General features: G+C 43.7%; 1 protein-coding gene across 1 annotated transcript in view; it reads left to right on the top strand.

Annotated features, from left to right (window-relative positions):
- ANKFY1 (ankyrin repeat and FYVE domain containing 1) overlaps positions 1 to 18,861 on the top strand; it is a 61,930-nt gene extending 43,069 nt beyond the window's left edge. The window contains exons 15-25 of the mRNA XM_056556406.1: positions 1,667 to 1,835; positions 2,296 to 2,414; positions 5,217 to 5,373; positions 5,544 to 5,744; positions 6,506 to 6,682; positions 6,860 to 7,007; positions 12,652 to 12,742; positions 16,367 to 16,491; positions 17,385 to 17,531; positions 17,650 to 17,740; positions 17,923 to 18,861. Coding sequence (XP_056412381.1) covers positions 1,667 to 1,835; positions 2,296 to 2,414; positions 5,217 to 5,373; positions 5,544 to 5,744; positions 6,506 to 6,682; positions 6,860 to 7,007; positions 12,652 to 12,742; positions 16,367 to 16,491; positions 17,385 to 17,531; positions 17,650 to 17,740; positions 17,923 to 18,055 — 1,558 coding nt within the window. The 3' untranslated portion in view covers positions 18,056 to 18,861. The remainder of the gene's footprint in view (positions 1 to 1,666; positions 1,836 to 2,295; positions 2,415 to 5,216; positions 5,374 to 5,543; positions 5,745 to 6,505; positions 6,683 to 6,859; positions 7,008 to 12,651; positions 12,743 to 16,366; positions 16,492 to 17,384; positions 17,532 to 17,649; positions 17,741 to 17,922) is intronic.

The following is an 18,861-nucleotide window of genomic DNA, read 5'->3' as shown; positions in this document are numbered from 1 at the left end:
TGCCTTGAGAACACATAGCTAATTTAAATGTAAGCATTTTAGTTTTTCACTCTTTTTAAAGAGTGGATGGCTGGCATGTGAGCAGATTGGACCTCTTCATATATGTTGCAAGGGTGCCGATCAGTTAAGGTGACATTCATTGCTATTGATCACGGCACTTTAAAGAGTTAATGTCTGACATGGGCAGGATTGCTGATGTATTTTTAATTGTGAGTGCATGACTGCTGATAGCAGCCATTACTCAGTTTATGTAGCAAGTACAGATCCTGCGTTTGTTTCATAGGCAGAAAATATACGCACTGGTCCAAGTACCAGGGCACCAGAACTTACTGATGTCCTTAAGGGGTTAAAAGTATGGAGCAGTTTAAACAAGGAACACAGTAAATGTTGGAGCACCAACAACAGATCTAATATAGATAATCTATCCTAAGAGTTAAAAGAACTGTAAAACCTCATTAAAGTTTTGCTGGACCACAGACTTTAGGGGAGAGTTGTCGTTGCCTTTCTGAAATTTTATTGGCAGAAATTTGGCACAATATGTTTGCGCAGTTAGTTTTGTACAAAAATGTTGTGCAATTTCAAAATACAAAACTTTTGGAAAAAGTGACTGTGAAATGCAGTGCTTCATGCTTGACTATGCAGTGGACAAGATTTATTAACTGCATCTTTTAAAGAGTACCTGTCATCAACAAAAACTTTTAATATGTTGTTCATAATCATTAATGAAGACATATTGTTTTTTCATTTTACACTTTTGGCCACTAGGGGTCTCTCTTCTATGCCTGGTCTGCAGGCAGCTTCCTATGCTTTTCATAGTAAGTGTACAGCTTTTAGGACTAATGCTGAAAGGGCACTGGTCCTTCCACAGGAAGTTCAGTACTCTCAGCTCAGGACTCGCTTTCAGCACTGTGAGCTACAAGCCTGCACATGCCTCTCATATAAACAGTCTGTATGCACACTGCAGAGCAGTGTTTCCCAACCAGGGTGCCTCCATCTGTTGCAAAACTACAACTCCCAGCATGCCCGTACAGCTGTTGGCTGTCTGGGCATGATGGGAGTTGTAGTTTTGCAACAGCTGGAGGTACCCTGGTTGGGAGACACTGCTGCAGAGGGAGAGCAGCATACAGGAAGACTGGCAGAAGCAGAGTCCCGGCCAGGCTTCATGTGACATCATGCCTGCCGGGACCCGCCTCCTTCCACCCCTAAGAAAGACAGTGCTCCTGAGCTAATGAAGAGGGATAAAAAAAGGTATTTCCACAGCGTTTTAAACCTCAATAAACACAGGGATAGGCATAGTTAGAGTAAGAGACAGATGGGGAGGGGGATCAGGGAAAGTTTAGTTGATGACATGTACTCTTTAAAAAAAAAAAAAAAGGTTCAGGGTAATTGAAAATTCATACCACTTCTGCCTTGCCATCCTTGACATCCTAGAACAATTTCTGAGGTGATTTTTAATTTGTGCACAATTTAATAAAATCTGTGCGCCGTTTTGATAAATTTGGCGCACATAAGCCAAAAATACAACAATAAAAAAAGAAAAAGAGGCTGTAAAGTGGCTGCAGACACACATATTGATAAATCTCCCCCTTTATGTCCTCTTTTGAATGCAAATACTGGAAACAAAGCCAAACTTAGATGTTTACTTACATTTTTCTTTTCATTTTAGGACCCAAGATGGGGAGACTGCCCTTCAGCTTGCCATTAAAAACCAGCTTCCCTTGGTGGTTGATGCGATTTGTACAAGAGGGGCAGACATGTCCGTTACCGATGAACAAGGGAACCCTCCACTGTGGATTGCACTGGAAAATGAACTGGAAGATATTGCATCCACATTGGTAAGTTTAACCTGTTCCTTAGAATTGTTTTGTTTTTGCCGTTTGGTTTTGGTGACTTGACCAATAAAACTATATCTTTATCCTTGGCTGTTATTTTGAAGTCATATGAACAGTTCATATGAATAGGAACAACATAATTCTGTGGCCTAATTTAAAACAGTCTAGACCAGTGGTCTCCAAACTGCGGACCTCCAGATGTTGCAAAACTACAACTCCCAGCATGCCCGGACAGCCAAAGGCTGTCCGGGCATGCTGGGAGTTGTAGTTTTGCAACATCTGGAGGTCCGCAGGTTGGAGACCACTGGTCTAGACATTAAGTAAAAATCTGATATTTACATGTAGATAACAGCACTATTTCTTAATAAATGAATTGTGTATTCTTCTTCCTAAGAAGGGTTAATGGAGGGTTTTTGTTTCTCTCTTTCCCCCCCCCCAAGATTCATTGTTTTTCCCATTTTAGGTAAGACATGGATGTGATGCAACATTTTGGGGGCCTGGTCCAAGTGGATGTATACAGACTCTTTTGCATAGAGCCATCGATGAGAACAAAGAGCAGGTTGCTTGCTTTCTTATACGCAGGTTAGTTCCATGTGTTGTAGGGCTGCACGATATATCGCAAAAGCAATTGAATCACACTTTTTGCGATATAGCGATACGGCCCCCCCGGGAAAACTTGCGATTATCTGCTCGGGACGGCGGGGGACGGCCAGAGCAGGTAAAAACTAATTTAAATACTAAAAGTCAGTGTTTCCCAACCAGGGTGCCTCCAGTTGTAGCAAAACTACAACTCCCAACATGCCTGGACCGGCAAAGGCTGTCCGGGCATGCTGGTAGTTGTAGTTTCACAACAGCTGAAGGCACCCTGATAGAAAAACACTGAGCTAAGCAAAAGGGCGCATGGAGAAAAATAAAAACCTTCTGATCAGCTCCTCCCGGTCCCTGCAGATGCCGTTTCCCTCCGTGCGGTCCGGTGTCTCCTCTTTACCATACAAGTAGTAGGACCTTTCCCTTTTCAGCCAATCACTGGCTGCAGTGGTGTCACGTGTCAAGTCAGTGATTGGCTGATGGGGGAAGGTCTTTTTCGGCAGCAAACACACTGGGTTTCCCGATTCCGGTGGGAGATTTGAAAACCGACCCAGTGTGTTGCTGCAGTACAAAATGTGACAGGGAGGTGGGGAATAGGACAAGGGGGGGGGGGGGGGGAATGGGACAAAGGGGGGGGGGGGGGGGTGGAGTGACAAGGGGAGGAAGATTGTGACAGAGGGGGAATGTGACATGGAAGGAAGATTGTGACGGGGGAATGTGACAGGGGGTGAGATGTGATATGAGGGGGGCAGAATGTGACGGGGGGGGGGAGAATGTGGCAGGGGGAGGGGGGAATGTGGTATGGGGGGAATGTGACGGGGTGGGAAAGAATGTGACAGGGGGAGGGGGGAATGTGACCTAGGGGAAATGTGATGAGAGAAGATGTGACCATGAGAGGAGAATGTGACGGGGAGATAGAAATTAAATGGGGAGATGTGAATTGTCAGTGGGCATAAAATGGGTGGATAGTTGTAAACGGAGGAGATTGGACATGAAATGGTGCGATTTCACTATTTATTAGATTGCATCGCATATCGAAATCGCAATATTTAGGCCCAAAATCGCAATCGCACATTTTCCCCATATTGTGCAGCCCTAATGTGTTGTATATATTTTGGTTTTATAATTTCTTTCACTGTTCATATACAAGTTGTTTTTATCTTAATTTTTTATATGTATACCATAGAAGTCTGTGAAAAGTAGATTATTTATTTGGTTGGGTAGAGTTTGTTTTGTAAATAATGCAAGTATTTTTGGCTTATCCGTTTTGGAAATGTTTTATCACATAGAAGCTGCAGAAAAATGTATTATAGGACGAGCCCTTTAATGCTTATGCGGAGCTGAAGGGAGGCCACTGTCAACAGTTTAAACAAAAGTGGCTGACTTTTTAGAGAAAATGTATCTATACCAGAGCAACTTATTGGCTGATATTTATTAACCTGTCTGAGAGAGAAAAAAAACTTAGAGTTGCTGATAGCAACCAATTACAGCTCAGCTGCAGAGCAGTTTAAGAAATGAAAGCTGAGCTGTAATTGGTCAGACATTTTTATAAGCCTAGGCCACTGTTTTCAACAAACAGAATGACCCTTTTGTGATCCAAAATATTTTGGGTCTATGTAAGTTTGTAAGTGTACCTAACATTTCAACAAACTTCTAAGGCTCCTTTCACACTCTGAATTTTTCCGTTTACAAACTTCCTTCACCAGTTCCGTCACTACAGCTGCGAAACCCGGCCGTTACAAAACCCCTGACGGCCGTGACTAAATTGCATTGCAGCCTATGGGGTTTTGTAACTGCCTGTTTGCACCCGTATATGCCCGTAATTCATTACGGGCGTTATACAGTGACGGGACATCGTGGCGGAAAAATTACTGACATGTCAGAAGTTTGTATCAGTGGGGGTCTAGGTGCTGAGACACTCACAGATCGTTAGAATGAAGGTGCAAAGGTATGCACCTTCATCTCCGCTCTGCGCAGCTTAAGCAAGTGGTATACAGGATTACCAGAAGTCCCATAGACCTGCATTGAAATTCTCTATACTGCTTGCTTTAACTACCCAAAATGCGCAGAGATGAAGGGGCACAGTGCATGCAGCCTTGTGCTTCTGTCCCTTCATTTTAGTGATCGTGGTGGTCTCAGCACCCAGACCCCTACTGATACAGACTTCTGACATATATCAAGTTGGCTACATTTTACTGCTGCTTTTTGCCTGACATCAAAGTTGTAAGCAGGGCTTAAACCAAAAATCATATTTACCAGAATAATGTATTTGGAAGTAATTTTTTTATTTAGGGTAGAGGGTCACTAGTTCTGTATTTTGATGCATATTTGCTACTGCGTATTTTCCTACCTATTGTACTGTCCATTGACTTCAATGGGTAGGAAAATACACAGCAACACATGTGCAGCAAAATACAGCATTTGTGACCTTACTCTTAAAGGGATTTTCTACAGTAACAGCATATTAACTATTCACATGATGGTGGTAAGTTTCTGTTCATGAGGGACCAAACACTGAGACCCCCCAGTGATCACGATAATGGTGTTCCTTTTTGCCCCTTTTGGATGGAGTGTTGGTCGAGTATGTACCCTTACTACTCAATGTAAATTCTACAGGATGTCTAATGATAGAGGCACACAGTGTTTATCATATGAAGAAGTAAAAGGTTGTCATGGTGGAGAAGCTCCTTAAATCTAGATTTTTTTTTTTTTTCATCCTACTTCATCTATAAAATTGCTGAATTGAAGCAGTTAGCATGTCAGTAAAATGGCATCGCTTTTTTTGTTCTCTTTCAGTGCCTGCGATGTCAACAGTCCTAGAAAACCAGGACCAAATGGAGAAGGGGAAGAAGAGGCTAGAGATGGGCAGACACCTCTGCACTTGGCAGCAAGTTGGGGATTAGACGAAGTAGTTCAGTGCCTTTTGGAGTTTGGTGCCAATGTGAACGCACAGGTACAATAATATCAATAATAAAATAAGCTACTATTGAACAAGATCTTCACACAGTGCTTTATCCGCCTAGCCACATATTTTCAGTAATTATCAGTATTGTGATTTAGGTATAGGGGAAGTTGTGATTTTTTTGGTTAGAACAATGTTAAAAAGTAACATCTCTATTACAGGATGCAGAAGGAAGAACTCCAATACATGTTGCCATTAGCAACCAGCACCGTGTAATTATCCAACTATTGATCTCGCACCCCGAAATCAGGCTGAATGTGAGGGACAGACAGGGGATGACCCCTTTTGCATGTGCCATGACCTTCAAAAATAACAGAGCAGCAGAGGCCATATTAAAACGGGAACCAGGAGCAGCTGAGCAGGTAATAAGATGGTTTACACAGAAAATTGGAATAGTTTTATATGTTATACATTGGCCCAGATTAATCAATTTGTCTGTGACAAAAACTTATTTGGTGGAGTACGGGCACATACAGCGGAGGCAGGGGCACAACGGGACAAATTGTTTTGCGCTTTGGAGCGCTTCTTCTAGCCGATCAGCTAGAAGAAGCGCTCCAAAGCGCAAAACAATTTGTCCCGTTGTGCCCCTGCCTCCGCTGTTTGTGCCCGTACTCCAGCGAATAAAGTTTGTGGATGGGGATTGCAATTCTCTTTGATTTTCTTCTTTGTGGATTACGTCTCTTCATATGAACTGCACCACAGTTGTCCACACCCACGCCTCACCTGCACTGTTACTACACCGCACTCCTATAATTGACCATAGTTCTGCAGTGCCGGATCTACACCACACCAGCTCTAAAAACGTATTTGGTTTGCCCATAACAACCAATCCTACGGGATCCTGTCCATAACCAGAGCAGATAGTGGCCACAAAGAACATCTTTCGCTCTGTTTGTGGATCCCCCTTATTTTAGTGGCCAATGCTTTACATGCCTTATGTTGGTGCAGCAAGAAAAAGTAGAGCGTTGTTTTTGGGTAGCCTCAATGTTTAGGTCTGACCAATCTTTACCCTGTCAGTTACCAAGTTTCATAGATGTACAATTTGTATTGGATGTAGCTTGGACTTTGTACCACTGGAAGATTCCTAATAGCTTTTTATTGAGTTTGCATTTGTTATACTCAGGTGGATAACAAAGGAAGGAACTTTCTACATGTGGCAGTACAGAATTCTGACATTGAGAGTGTGCTGTTCCTGATAAGTGTGCAAGCAAATGTCAATTCAAGAGTGCAGGATGCTTCAAAGTTAACTCCTCTGCATTTGGCTGTGCAGGCAGGATCTGAGATTATTGTCCGTAACCTGGTATGTATAGTAATGTCAAATCATGGGATCATTTACTCAGATGTGTACTATCTACCTAAAATGAATTCCTAATCATTTCGGAACTGCACTGTCATTCTGCAGTTCAAAGGCTTTGACTGCTTTCGTTTGGTTGATGTAGATGTCTAGATCAATAGTGTCTGTGATCTGTTTTGTTAGCTTCTTGCAGGTGCCAAAGTGAATGAACTGACAAAGCATCGTCAGACTGCCCTTCACCTCGCCGCACAACAAGATCTGCCCACTATCTGTTCTGTACTGTTGGAGAATGGTGTTGATTTTGGAGCTGCAGATGAAAATGGGAATAATGGTAATTCTAGTAGTTATCGCCATATTCTCTGACTATGTAATACATAGTTGTTGAATCTGTCACAGTGAGGAAGCCACAGTTGTTGAATCGCTGCCCATGCTGGCTTATGGTGGGCAATCCAAGTAGGACCTATAACTATGATTTCCACATGTCTTACTTATACCAAAGAACATATGGTAAGGGGTGTTTACATGATATAACACCTTTTAAAGGGAATGCCCTATGCATTTGGTTGGTTTAAATAATTACATGTAAGACAGAAATAATGTTTATTAACGTATTTATTAATATTACAATTTTTTTTTTTTTTTTTTAAAGCAGCTCTTTTTAATATCTAAAAAATAACTATCTAGGACATGTCATATTGAAGATACACACTACCTTCCTGTATTGTCTGTATAGACAGTCCATTATGGAGTCTGAGCTTTATAACTTTTGAAATTGAGTCAATTGATATAGAAATGTCTCTATAAAGTAAAGTCTCTAGCTTAGCCCATCTCCCAGAGAGTGACAGATGTAAATAGAGCCTTATATGTGTCTCTTGGCCTCTAACAATACAATTACTCGCCCACTCTTAATGAGATGATAGTACTCATTCTCCTCCAGTCTATAATGTAAAGCTGACAATTGAGCTACAGATATCTACACCACCTCATCGTGGGGGCTTCACATGGAAAGTCACAGATGCACCAAAATACCTTGCTAAGATATGAAAGCTGAGCCGTCATATCCATCTTATCATATCATGTCTTTGTTTCAGGAAGAATGATAAATCTTGCCCATTAGGTTTGTGATAAAACCCTGATTTAAAGGAGTACTCTGGCAAAAATTTACATACAGTACTTGATAAGTAGCTGATCGCAGGGGTCTGACCGCTGGGGCCTCCCGCTACCCCCGGGATGGGACCTCGGCACTTTCAGTGAGGAGAGTGTGTTGTCAACCAGTAGGCAGCACATGCTCCATTCATTTCTATGGGAGCACCGATGATGTCCGAGAGCTGTACTCGGGTATTTTCGGCACTCCCATAGGAATGAATGGAGCGAATGCGGCTGCAGCAAGCGCTCCTCATTGAGCTCCGTGATCGCGGGGGGGTCTGACCATTGGGGCGAACTATCAGCTAGTTATCCCCTATCCTGTGGAAAGGGGATCATTTTTTTCCCCACCGATAATCTCCTTTAAACAAGGTTATTTCTCGGTCTGAACCATTGGGAGACACAGAACCGTGGGTATATGCTCTTGCCACTAGGAGGCGCTGGCACTAGGCATAGAAAGAAAAAAAAGTCAGCCCCTCCTGGCAGGATATACCCCACCTACTGACCCTGAGCTAATCAGTTTTAGCTTAGTGTCCTAGGAGGCAGACACAAGTCTGGAGCTCTCTCCAGACCTGGTCTTCTTTTTTGTTTTTCAGTTAGGGCCTGTGTTAGGTTCTTTTATCCTTTTATTTTCTTGTTTCCAGGTGGGGTTCAGGAGCATGGCGCTACCTGTTCCCCCATTTGCGGCTAAGGGGCACGGGACATAAATGTATGCACCATTAACCCCTTCCCGCCAATGCCCAGCGCCTGGGGTTGCACACCCTGGGTCCAGGTCCCCCTATTCTCCCTGCTCGTCCCGCTGTAGCAGCCTGACATGATGCAGGTGTCTAAAATGCTGGCTGAAGACGTCTTTAGGTAAGTATGGCGGAGATGGGGTAAGTTTATTCCCTCCATTCTACCTTTCTCTAGGGAGCCCCTTATCTCATGGTCTCCTGTGAGGGAAAAAAGAAAGGGGACTTCTCTCCTTTTTATTTCCACTGGGGGGGGGGGTTGAGGGTCCTTTTTCTCTTCAGTACTGGGGCCTGGGGTTTGCGGGGTAGTTTCCTCCCCCTCCCCTCCTGCCTCCCTGGTACTGCTTTCTTTGGTGACATGTCTCTGGATGCCGGCAGCAGTGCTGACTTTAGTTTTTGCTGATCTTGCGTGGCCGGCATCTTTCACTTACTATGTCAGTTCCGTGTGTCGGCATTTCCAGTTGGGGCACTTTTTTATTACTTTAATGGTGGCGGCCGGGGCCAGAGCTTCTCCCCGCCCACGTGTGGTGGTGCGGCAGAGCTCCCCCCACTTTTTTGTGGCCAGCCAATGGCTGCTTGCGCACGCTGAGGGGTCACTCTCTACCAATGAGGGATGTCCTGGGCTGAGAGAGTCTTCACCTGGGACAATTAGCCCTCCCCTCTTCTCTTCTGCTACGTGAACCGCAGCTGCTCCTGGCCTCCTCAGCTCCGGCACTCCAACCTGTCTCCTGCTCTGTTTTTTTTCCAGAGGGACAAAGAACTGGTGAGGTTGCTCCATTTTTGTTTTTGCTGACTATTTTCACTAGCAGTTATGTCCGACCCCGCAGGTCTCGCTCCTCTTCCCCGGTTCACTGGCAGCGCCCCCTATCCAGGGGCCGCTCTCCAGGTCATCATCATCAGGTCTCCGTCTCCTCATTCCAGGTCTCACACCCCTCCATCCAAGGCTACCTCCGCAGATTCCCACTCCCCAGGGGAAATAGTGGATTATGGGTTGGAATCCGCCTCGGATCAGGAAGACCACACCGCAGTGTCTGAAATGGTGGATGTTTTGGTGTCAGCCATCAGGGACACTTTTCATCTAGAGAACCCAGGAACTTCGGATCCCGATCCTGAAGTTTCCTTTCGCCGCTCTCGGCGCTCCCCCAAGGCTTTCAGTTCTCATGAGGAATTTGACGCCTTGTTGGACATGCCTTTGAAGCACCCAGACATATATCTTCAGGGAGCCAAGAAGATTCTTACTCGGTTCCCCTTTCCTCCGGACCTTGTTGCCAAGTGCACGGTGCCGCCTAAGGTTGACCCTCCAGTCTCCCACCTGTCCAAATCCACCACTCTACCTCTTGCAGACACAGCATCACTTTAAGGATCCTGCAGACAAGAAGATTGAGAACTTGGCGAAAATCCCCTTTGAAGCGGCAGGACTGTCCTTACTTCCCACCTTTGCTTCCATTTGGGTGGCAAAGGCTGTTTCTGTATGGGCTTCTCAACTTCGCCAGGGCATCCTTTCGGGTGCTTCCCGGGAGGACTTGGCGGATGTTGCTCGCCAACACTCTCAGTCCGGTGATTTTCTCTGCTCTGCAGCATTGGAGTCCACTAGTTGCACAGCTTTCGCTTCAGGTAACTTGGTTGCCATTCGCCGCTCCATGTGGCTGAAAGCATGGGTGCGGATGCAGCCTCAAAGAGATCTCGAACAGAGCTGCCCTTCTCCGGTTCCTGGCTTTTTGGGAAACAGCTTGATGAAATTATTTCCGAAACAACGGGGGGTAAGAATTCTCTGCTTCCGCAGAACAAGTCTCGTCACTCCGATCCCCGTCGAAAAGGGACTTCCTTTCGGCCGTTTGCCTTGGGTCATCCTCCCAAATAGGCACCCTCCCAAGCTCGGAAAGCCCCTTCCTTCAAGACACGTCGTGCCTGGAAGTCTGGCAACCGCTCTGGCGGTTTCGCTGCCAAGTCTGGTACCCGTAAGCCTTCTTCCTGAAGGGGCGCCCCCACCCACGTATTCATCTCGGGTGGGAGGTCGTCTGTCCCTTTTCCGGGACATTTGGCTAGCTCAGGTTCAAGACTTTTGGATACCAGACGTCATTTCGGAGGGTTATCGGATAGAATTCGCTTTCGTCCCGAGGGATCGCTTCTTCCTCTGGCTCTGGATGCTCTAGTCATTCCGTGGTCGTCTTTCCGTCTTCTGTACCTTTTTCCAACTCTCCCTCTCCTGCCCAGGGTTCTGCGGAAACTCAAGGCGGAGGGCATTTCCGCCCTTCTGGTTGCCCCGGATTAGCCCAGACGCGCGTGGTACGCAGACGTGATTTGGCTTGTCGCCGATGTTCCACTGCGTCTTCCACTTCGCCCCGATCTGCTCTCCCAGGGCCCTCTCTGCCACCCCAGTTTACTGTTGCTGCATTTGACGGCATGGCTATTGAAACCGTGGTTTTGAGGGCTCGGAGGTTTTCCTCTGGGGTGATTCACACCATGCTTCGGGCACGAAAGCCCTCCTCCGCCAGGATTTACCACCACATTTGGGAGGCTTATTTCAGGTTGTGTGAGGCACAGTCCGTTTCCCCGGTTGTTTTTTCCTTTCCGCGCCTTCTTCCTTTTCTCCAATCTGGGTTGGATCAGCATTTGACCCACAGCTCTCTTAAGGGTCAAGTGTCTATTCTTTCTATTCTTTTCCAGTGACAGTTGGCCTCTCATTTTCATGTCCGCACCTTTCAGGTCTCCGGCTCCTCCTTGGGAGCTCAACCTGGTGCTTGGGGCTTTGAGGGAAGCTCTGTTCGAACCTCTTCGGGACGCTTCTCTTCGCATCCTTTCGTGGAAGGTCGCCTTTCTCATCGCTATGACCTCCATTAGAAGCATCTCTGAGTTGGCGTCTCTTTCCTGTCACTCTCCTCTTTTGATCCTACATTAGGATAAGGTGGTTTTTCAGTCACCTCCCTCCTTTTTGCCCAAAGTGGTTTCCCTCTTTCCTGTAAACAAAGAAAGAAATAGTTCTTCCTTCTTTTTTTCTGGCTCCTTCCAATGCCAAGGAGCATTCCCTGCACAGTCTGGACGTTGTTCGGGCGGTCCGGATTTATCTTTCGGCCACCTCTTTTTGGCAGGGTGATTCCTTTTTTTGTGATTCCTGAGGGTAGTCGCAACGGTCTTCCAGCTTACAAGGCAACCATTTCGCGCTGGATCCGTTCTGCCATTTCGGAATTGTACCATTGAAAAGGGAAGGTCCCACCCTTTCGGGTGACATTCCATGCGTTCTGTTGGGGCTTCTTGGACGTTCCACAATAGGGCTTTGGCCCTGCAAGTCTGCAAGGTGGCCACCTGGTCGTCCTTGCACACTTTCACCAAATTCTATACACACTTTCACATCAACTGACACCGGTGTTCGCCGCAGGGTGTTGCAGGCGGCAGTGGCTCAGTCCTCTGCCTGATTCTGTGGGGTACTTTTTTCCCACCCCGAGGACTGCTTTTGGTACGTCCCCCAATGGTTCAGACCGAGAAAAGTAGATTTTTCTTTTTTGTGCTTACTGTAAAATCTCTTTCTCGGAGGATCCATTGGGGGACACAGAACCCACCCAGGGTTTGTGTTTGCGTTCGTTTTGTCCAAGGGGTGGTTTGGTTCCTTTTTTTTTTTGTCTGGTTTCCCACGGACTCCTGCTGGTTTTTCTTTCTCAGTCGGTTACCTCCTACTGCTTTGGGACTAAACTGATTAGCTCAGGGTCAGTATATCCTGCCAGGAGGGGACGACTTTTATCTTTCTATGCCTAGTGTCAGCGCCTCCTAGTGGCAAGAGCATATACCCACGGTTCTGTGTCCCCCAATTAATTTTCCGAGAGAGAGAGAAATCTACTTTTTCCCAATAAAACATTATTTTTAAGGTAGCTTTCCCTAAATCAAGCTACAGCCAATATATAATCATTGAGTTTTAATGCCAATAGTTTGTCTTAACTGAAAGTGCAACAACGTATATAAGCAGATGAGGAGTTTAGCTCCTGCTCACTAGGCATTGCTATTGTACATTTCCCGACAATTTAAGATGTATTCACAAAACTATTTCACACTAGTAACACTGGTCTCAGCATACACCACCAGTATAATTTTTATTATTCATATTTACAGCACTTCATCTGGCAGTAATGCATGGTCGCTTGAACAATATTCGCTGTCTTTTAACAGAATGTAATGTTGATGCAGAAGCACTTAACTTAAGGTAAGCAGTTAATATGTATGGACAAGCATGACTGCAGTGTTTGCAAACAATGTACATACTTCCATTTTAGCTGGATTGTGGTGGATTATGAACCTACAGTCATGGCAGTAAATATTGGCACCTCTGAAATTTTTCAAGAAAATGAAGTATTTCTCACAGAAAAGGATTGCAGTAACACATGTTTTGCTATACACATGTTTATTCCCTTTGTGTGTATTAGAACTAAACCAAAATAGGGAGGAAAAAAAGCAGATTGAACATAGGCCTTCATTTACTAACAGGATCCCGACACTTTTTGTCGGGTTTTGCGCCAGAATTCTGTCTGCGCCAGAATTTGCGCACAACCCAACAAAATCAAAATCACTCAGAGTGAAAAAAAAAAAAACGACAAAAGGGGCGTGTTCCCGACAAAAAGAGAAAAAACTCTCCGAGTGGGAAGAAAACTCACAGGAAAACCTGTGAGTTTTGCTACACAGAAACCCGACAGCTCAGAGCTGTCGGGAAATTACTCAAAACGGAGTAAATGCTGCTACCTGCAGCATGGAACAGGGTCTGTTCCATGTTGGGGTAGTAGTACAGGGGCTGAGGGATTGATCGCGTCGGGTCTCACTTCTGAGACCCGATCCGATCAAAAGTTATTAAGCAGGGGAGCGGGCGGCATGTTCCGATCCCCTGCAATGTACTGTAAACTTTAATTTTTAAATTCCCCACCAGAAGCCCTGAATGGCCGGGACCGAGGAGCCAATCAGGGCTCCTGGCAGAGTTTTAATATAGAAGCACTGTGGTGGGCAAATATGTATAGAATCGCTGGGGGGGGTATATATCTGGCCCCTCCAGCGTTTCTATATATCTTTCCCCCTGCTGCGCTATATCAAACTTAGTGCATATGGGTCAGACGTATGGATATAGGTCTGACCCTCACAGCATATATACAGGTGCCGGCTCACCGCTATGAATGACAAGTAAAGCAGTGCAGGGAGCGGAGGCTCGTGCTGCTGCTGCCAATAGCTTACTTGTCATTCATAACGGTGAGCCGGCATTTGTATATGTATGCTGAGAGGGTCAGACATATATCCATATGACTGACCCCCACAGCATGATATGCAGCTGCTGCCCGCTATGAATGACAAACTCTTAGCAGCGAGAGCGGGCAGCAGCCCTCCGCTCCCCCGCTAATAGAGTTTTCATTCATTGGCAGCAAGCGGAGGGAGAACATTAAGATTAATATGCGCAGCTTGGGGGGGCAGTATATATATAAATATGCGCAGCGGGGGTCAGTATAGATATGTAATAGCACTGGGGGGGGCAGTACATTTATTCAAGCGCAGCGGGCACTAAGTTTGATATAGCGCAGCAGGGGGAAAGATATATAGAAACGCTAGAGGGGCCAGATACATACCCTCCCAGTGATTCTATACATCTTTGCCCACCACAGCGCTTCTATATTAAAACTCTGCCAGGAGCCCTGATTGGCTCCTCGGTCCCGGCCATTCAGGGCTCCTGGTGGACTGGTGCGGAATTTAAAAATGAAAGTTTACTGTACATTGCAGGGGATCGGAACATGCCGCCTGCTCCCCTGCTTAATAACATCTGATCGGATCGGTTTGCGATCAATCCCTCAGCCCCTGTACTACTACCCCCAACATGGAACAGACCCTGTTCCATGATGGGGGTAGTAGTACAAGCACTAATGTAGTCAGAATTTGCAGAGACTTTTTTTCTGTCGCACAGAATACATTTTGTGCAACAGAAAAAAACCTGCGACAGAAAGGGAAATTGGGCGACAGATTAGTAAATCACAAGGAAAAAAAAGACCTAACAGACACTCCAGTCTTTGTTAATGAGGGCCATAATGTCACACCAAACTCCAAAAATGGGCTTCGACAAAATTATTGGCACCCTTTCAAAATTGTGGAAAAATAAGATTGTGTCAGAAAGCTGGGTTTGCGTCCCAATTCTTGGGTCTTCCAGCAGGACAATGACCCCAAACATGCGTCAAAAAGCTCCCAGAAATGGATGCCAACAAAGCGCTGGAGAGTTCTGAAGTGGTCAGCAAGGAGTCCAGATCTAAACATTGAACACCTGTGGAGAGATCTTAAAATTGCTGTTGGGAAAAGGCACCCTTCCAATAAGAGAGACCTGGAGCAGTTTGCAAAGGAAGAGTGGTCCAACATTCCCGGCTGAGAGGTGTAAGAAGCTTATTGATGGTTATAGGAAGCCACTGATTTCAGTTATTTTTTCCAAAGGGTGTGCAACCAAATATTAAAGGGGTACTCCGGTGAAAAACTTTTTTTTTTTTTTTTTAAATCAACTGGTGCCAGAAAGTTAAACATATTTGTAAATTACTTCTATTAAAAAATCTTAATCCTTCCTGTACTTATTAGCTGCTGAATACTACAGTGGAAATTCTTTTCCGTTTGAAACACAGAGCTGTCTGCTGACATCATGAGCACAGTGCTCTCTGCTGACATCTCTGTCCATTTTAGGAACTGTCCAGGGTAAAAGGAAATCCCCATAGCAAACATATGCTGTTCTGGACAGTTCATAAAATGGACAGAGATGTCAGCAGAGACCACTGTGCTCATGATGTCAGCAGACATCTCTGTGTTTCAAAAAGAAAATAATTTCTGCTGTAGTATTCAGCAGCTAATAAGCACAGGAAGGATTAAGATTTTTTAATAGAAGTAATTTACAAATCTGTTTAACTTTCTGGCACCAGTTGATGTATAAAAAAAAGTTTTCCACCGGAGTACCCCTTTAAGTTAAGGGTGCCAATAATTTTGTCCAGACCATTTTTGGAGTTTGGTGTGACATTATGTCCAATTTGCTTTTTTTCCTCCCTTTTTTTGGTTTAGTTACTATACACACAAAGGGAATAAACATCTGTATAGCAAAACATGTGTTACTGCAATCCTTTTGTGTGAGAAATACTTCATTTTCTAGAAAAATTTCAGGGGTGCCCACATGACTGTATTCCTGCCAGCATTTGAATGCCATGTGGCCTGCAATGTCATTGTGTTCTTCACAGCAAAATGTTCACTGACAAAACTGTTCTAACCGAGAATGTCTGTATAGTCCATGGTAACAAATAAATTTTTTTATATTTTTCTGAGCATGACTGATATTTGAAAAGTGGCATTAGTGAATAAGGGGGATTTAAGCTTTATTTTTCCATCAGGACAGGCAGAGTGGATGCATATCTAATGCATGGAGACAGAGAGTACACCCAGTGTGTGGGAGCGTACCACTAAAGGCGTAAGACACTTCTTTTGGCCAAACAGACCGATCCCTTTAGTGTTACAATGGACACTGGGTGTACACTCTCTTCCTGCATTGGATATGCATCCACTCTGTCCTGAAGCCTGAATCTTCCTTATCCATACTGATGACGTTTGAAACCCCCATTGGATAATAGCACACTGTTGTAGTTGCTGTACTTTCTCCCAAAACATGTTTACTTGTTTGGAGGAGCAGTGCCTGAAGGGATAGGTTAGATTCAGACATCTAGGGGTAGTCTGAATTTTCACACTTTTATTTTCTTTTTTACTGTTGTCTCCTTTCTTGGATAAAAATAAACATTACTACATGACTGTATGTTAAAAAATATTATATTCATTTTGACAGGGGCCAATCGCCAATGCATATTTTAGGGCAGTATGGAAAAGAAAATGCAGCTGCCATCTTTGAACTCTTCCTGGAATGTATGCCAGAATATCCACTTGATAAACCAGATTCAGAAGGAAATACCGGTGACTACATTTACTCACAGTTTGTAACCTCCGTTCCAAAAAATGTGTTTTGTTTTCTTGTGTTGCGTTTGTTGCATTTATTAGGCTTTAGCAGCCCGGACTTGTGCAGGCTCGAACAGTCTCTGTAGTAGTCTGCAGTTAGTGGGTGGCACACGGTAGCCATAAACCCTTGTGGAAATTGATTAAGAGGAGTTGGTTTGTATTAATAAGTGTCAGCTCTGGGTAGCCCAAGGGTAAATGTTATCTTTGTCACCTTAAATATACAGTTACAATGTGACTGCATATGCACAGGTTAGTTGCTGTACAATTATCTGTACATGTGGCTTTCCACATGACCTATTCTACTGATAAGTTTCGTCTATGGATATGGCATAGCTATATGATTGGCTTTGGGTGTGGCTGAAGTGGCCAGGATTACTAAAGGCAGTATACACATTAGATAGGGGTAGGTTTTTTTTTTTTGTTTTTTTTTTTTTTTTGCTGATACAGCCAAACACTTTCAGTATATCTTTGCTGATATAATTGCTTAATTTGGCCATTTATGTTCAATGACGATGGGTGCTGGATGCACAATCTTTCACTTTGGCACTGTCTTTCAATGAATAGTCATTTGCATAATAACCAACTGGACCATGCACAGTTAAGGGTAAATAACTAAAACAATAATTTGTGGTTAAATCTTACCCACTGAATAATTGTTTTGGTTGCAATTGACCATTTTTATCAATGTTGAATAAATATATATGTATCTAGTGTATCTTGTGATGTGTGCCTTATAGTGTATATTTAGAGATCAGTCATTTTAAACAGTGTTACCCTTTTAGAGTTTCATATTTATTAGTATTTTAAGTTTTTTTTATTTTTTATTATAGCTTTATGATTTATCTTTCCAGTTCTTCTCTTGGCCTACATAAAAGGAAACGCCAATCTTTGCCGAGCCATTGTGAAGGCTGGTGCCAGACTCGGAGTAAACAACAACCAAGGGATCAACATATTTAACTATCAAGTCGCTACAAAACAGCTTCTCTTTAGACTTTTAGGCAAGTTCTGTTAATACTCCAGCAACAGAATAACATAAGTAGGCAGTTCATATATGATATTGGTTTAAACCTATGTTATACTTTGCATATATTTACCAAAGTTCCTTTCCTTTCCCAGACATGTTAACTCAGGAGCCTCCATGGTGTGATGGTTCCAATTGCTACGAGTGTGCTGCCAAGTTTGGCGTTACAACAAGAAAGCACCACTGGTAAGATGGGTGACTTTTTACACATAAAGGATACAATTACTGTACAATTACTGTACTTAACATTTAATTAGAAACCTATCCTTAATCCCCAAACTGGGCTGTAATGCTTCTAAACTGTTTCTAAGTTATGGCTGTTTATGCCGAATTGACTGGTTGGTACTTTCTTTTCTTTCTTCCTACAGTCGCCATTGTGGACGACTTCTCTGTCATAAGTGCTCAACAAAGGAGATTCCCATTATCAAGTTTGACCTGAATAAACCAGTTCGAGTTTGTAACATATGCTTTGATGTTTTGACTCTGGGTGGAGTGTCTTAGTACACATGGTGGCATATTCTTGCTACATGAAGAACAGCAGCTTAAAAGGCTGATGGGTTGAGCTGCTGACGTTTGCACTTCATCATGGACAAAGGACCATATTATGATATATTCCAGTTTAAACAATTTGATTGTACATGTATAGGCTTTGCTAGATACTAACTGGACTCCTTTTTAAGTGAAGTGAAAAATGTACTAGTTTGGGAAGATACCACGTTGATCTGACTTCATAGTATGGTCTGAAGATCAATGTTTCATATCCAGTCTCTTCCTCTTGGTCCTAAAGAGCTTTTCAGACTACCACTCATTTACATGATCTTAAAATAATGTCTTATATGTGCTGTGTGTCCCCATAAACTGTGGGTGAATATACAATACAGGGTTTAGGTTTGAGGAAAGCCAATAAAATTGTGGCCTTAAAATATAAGCTGTATAACCAACACTATATGAAATCTTTATAGCACCTTCCTCATTTATTATGCCCATATCCATATAACTGGTTTCAACATCCTTACTACTAATTGATCAAAGGCCTTTATAGTTTTGTCATTACCTTTCCTGATAATTTAGTTGTACTTCTCAGACACTTGCACAATTTTTCACATGTTCTTATAATACCAAGTGTTCCATGTAACAGATTTAACACTTGTGAAACTCTTTAAACACTAACATGTCGTAAGAAAAATATGTGGAGCCTAATCATTTGTTATACAAATTAAATATCCAAGATCCATGGACACAATGTATGGTTTGCATTTTTTAACAGAAAAAAATAGTATTTGGGTCTCCCTTTTGTAGAAAAGGGT

Source organism: Hyla sarda, chromosome 2, assembly GCF_029499605.1.
Source record: "Hyla sarda isolate aHylSar1 chromosome 2, aHylSar1.hap1, whole genome shotgun sequence".
Lineage (NCBI taxonomy): Eukaryota > Metazoa > Chordata > Amphibia > Anura > Hylidae > Hyla > Hyla sarda.
The sequence above is the reverse complement of the archived record's forward strand: the minus strand, read 5'-3'. Positions and strand labels throughout refer to the sequence as shown.